The sequence below is a fragment of the Etheostoma spectabile genome, chromosome 8, assembly GCF_008692095.1.
Source record: "Etheostoma spectabile isolate EspeVRDwgs_2016 chromosome 8, UIUC_Espe_1.0, whole genome shotgun sequence".
Classification (NCBI taxonomy): domain Eukaryota; kingdom Metazoa; phylum Chordata; class Actinopteri; order Perciformes; family Percidae; genus Etheostoma; species Etheostoma spectabile.
The window spans coordinates 30,411,032-30,413,271 of NC_045740.1; the positions used below are offsets into that span (position 1 = coordinate 30,411,032).

The 2,240-nt window shown below is 43.1% G+C and overlaps 1 protein-coding gene across 1 annotated transcript in view; it reads left to right on the forward strand.

Annotated features, from left to right (window-relative positions):
- The window catches only part of LOC116693377 (collagen alpha-1(XXVIII) chain), a 71,301-nt gene that overhangs the window by 3,863 nt on the left and 65,198 nt on the right, over positions 1-2,240 (forward strand). Inside the window, exons 5-7 of the mRNA XM_032522308.1 lie at positions 236-295; positions 1,272-1,325; positions 1,424-1,468. Coding sequence (XP_032378199.1) covers positions 236-295; positions 1,272-1,325; positions 1,424-1,468 — 159 coding nt within the window. The remainder of the gene's footprint in view (positions 1-235; positions 296-1,271; positions 1,326-1,423; positions 1,469-2,240) is intronic.

The window sequence follows — 2,240 nt, forward strand, 5'->3', positions numbered from 1 at the left end:
TATTATTATTATTATTATCATCATTTAAAACAGTGTTGTATTGTGATACTGGGTGCATGAAACACATTCAAGGTACAAAAAAGACCAAAACCAGACAAAATAATTTTGTCAACACAAGCAAGCATTTTTTTTTCCCTTTCATTTTTTCTTCTTACTATTTCACCTTCTGCTTCGTATCTAAAGCACACTGTTGATAGTTTTGTTTATGTATTTGTCTTTTCCCCCTTTATTACAGTGTCCCCAGCCAAAGAGCTGTCTCTGTGAGAGGGGGGAGAGGGGTCACCCTGGAAGCCCGGTGAGTGTGTTATAGTATGCTCATTCATCTTTATGTGCTAACATCTACTGTATCACACAATCTGTGTTCCAACGTTCATCAATCACTGCATTTCATACCATACTAATTCCTGAAATGACAGACAGACAGACACGCTGGTAGGGGGTGCTAGACAGAGTTATTCAAATCAGGCTGGCATCACAAATAAGATCATAAAGTTCTTTGGAGATATTACGAGTTCTGTTGTTTTGTGTAATGAGGAAATTGTAATGCTGGTGCTAAAGGCAAAGTCAGGGTTGGCGAAGACAAGTGTCATGTAGATGTGGACAATGAACTAAATTCATGCAAATCGGATCATTTCTCTGCATGAGCGGGGAAATGTAATTCCCGACCTTGGAAACAGCAATTTGACAAACAAGGTCCACCTATTAGCTTTTCTATTAGCTTTCATCTTAGGTGATGTGATGTGCAATCTACAGAATATCATCGCAGTTTTCAAAACAATCCTAACTTGAGGTCCACTAACGATAAAGGGATGGACAGGTGGACAGAGCGACTGGCCCGTCTCACCATCCCTGAGCCGTGCTGCTAGCTGCCGAGCTCACTTCCTCCGCCACACAGAGCCCAGTAAGCCTCACACAGTGGCGTGTTATTCCGCCAGCAGGTGCATCTGGCCGGCAGGAAATGTTTCCCACAACGCAAGTGTAGCAGGTGGCGCAGGGGCCCCGCTTTAAGGGCTGTTTTCACTGGGGGAGAGGCCCTCGGAAAGAAGCAAAGGTCAAAGACGGAAGATTAAACACGGGCAAACACACGGGGCTGAGAAGATCTGAGAACCTGCTGCACTGAGGTGGACGTTTGTGTTGGACAGGGGTTACAGACAGGTCACACCGAGAATGTCCCCTTTTCTCACCTTGGGCTAAAAACACACAGGGTCCAAACTGAACAAGGGGCCCAAATATTCTCATTGGCCATAATCTCTCACTTTTCTTTCATGTAGGGGAAACCAGGCGAGCCGGGCTCTGATGGAGCTCCAGGTCCAAAGGGATCTCGTGTAAGTCTCCTATTGTCTCCATAATCCAGCGCTGGTTACAGAAAGAATCCATGAAGTGTCGTTTGATGTGCTGTTTTGTCTGGGCTCGGTCACTGTAGGGGGAACCGGGCATTAATGGACGTCCAGGAATGGAGGGCCTTGAGGTAATCATCCAATGTTTTTCCCAACCTTCTCTTGCCTGGGTCAAGCTGTAAATCGGAATATGGTATTCAGTTAATATTCTCTAATATCTCCATGCTATTATCGAAGCATGCAAGGAGCTCCAAATGGCCCTTTCTGTACAGAGTTGCACCGTTAAAACACTGTACTGTTACATAGGGGTGGGAATCTTCACTGGTCTCACAAACTCAATTTGATTACAATTATCCTGTCAATGGTTGGATACCATTCGATATCACCATGCATCACGTTGCGCCTATTTCTCAAATTTATTATATTTTGCTACACATGGTTTACATCAACAAATTCAAGTTGTCAGACATACAGTACAAGAACTCGCCTCCTGCTCTTAAAAAAACTCTTCCTGAATGTAGCAGAGTCTGAACGCAGCAGACAACAGACAAAAAGCAAACAAAATAAAATCAACAAGTAACGTCGGTAGGCAATAATGGATTATGGTCTGTCGCTGCATCGATGCAGAATGGTCCACGTCCGCACCGTGATGGATTGATGCAACGATTCATTTCAACACCCCTACAGTTAAATACTGCAGTGCAGTCATGTAAGAGCTTGTTGACGTTTTCATTCATCTGTTGGTTTGGCGATATGGAGAAAATCAAATATCACAATATTTTTGACCAAATACCTCGACATTGATACCACAACGATATCAAAGTGTTGACTATTGATGCATTCACAAAATATTTAAAGTACACAATGAGATTTTTGATGAATAATCATCAGTAATGTAGATAT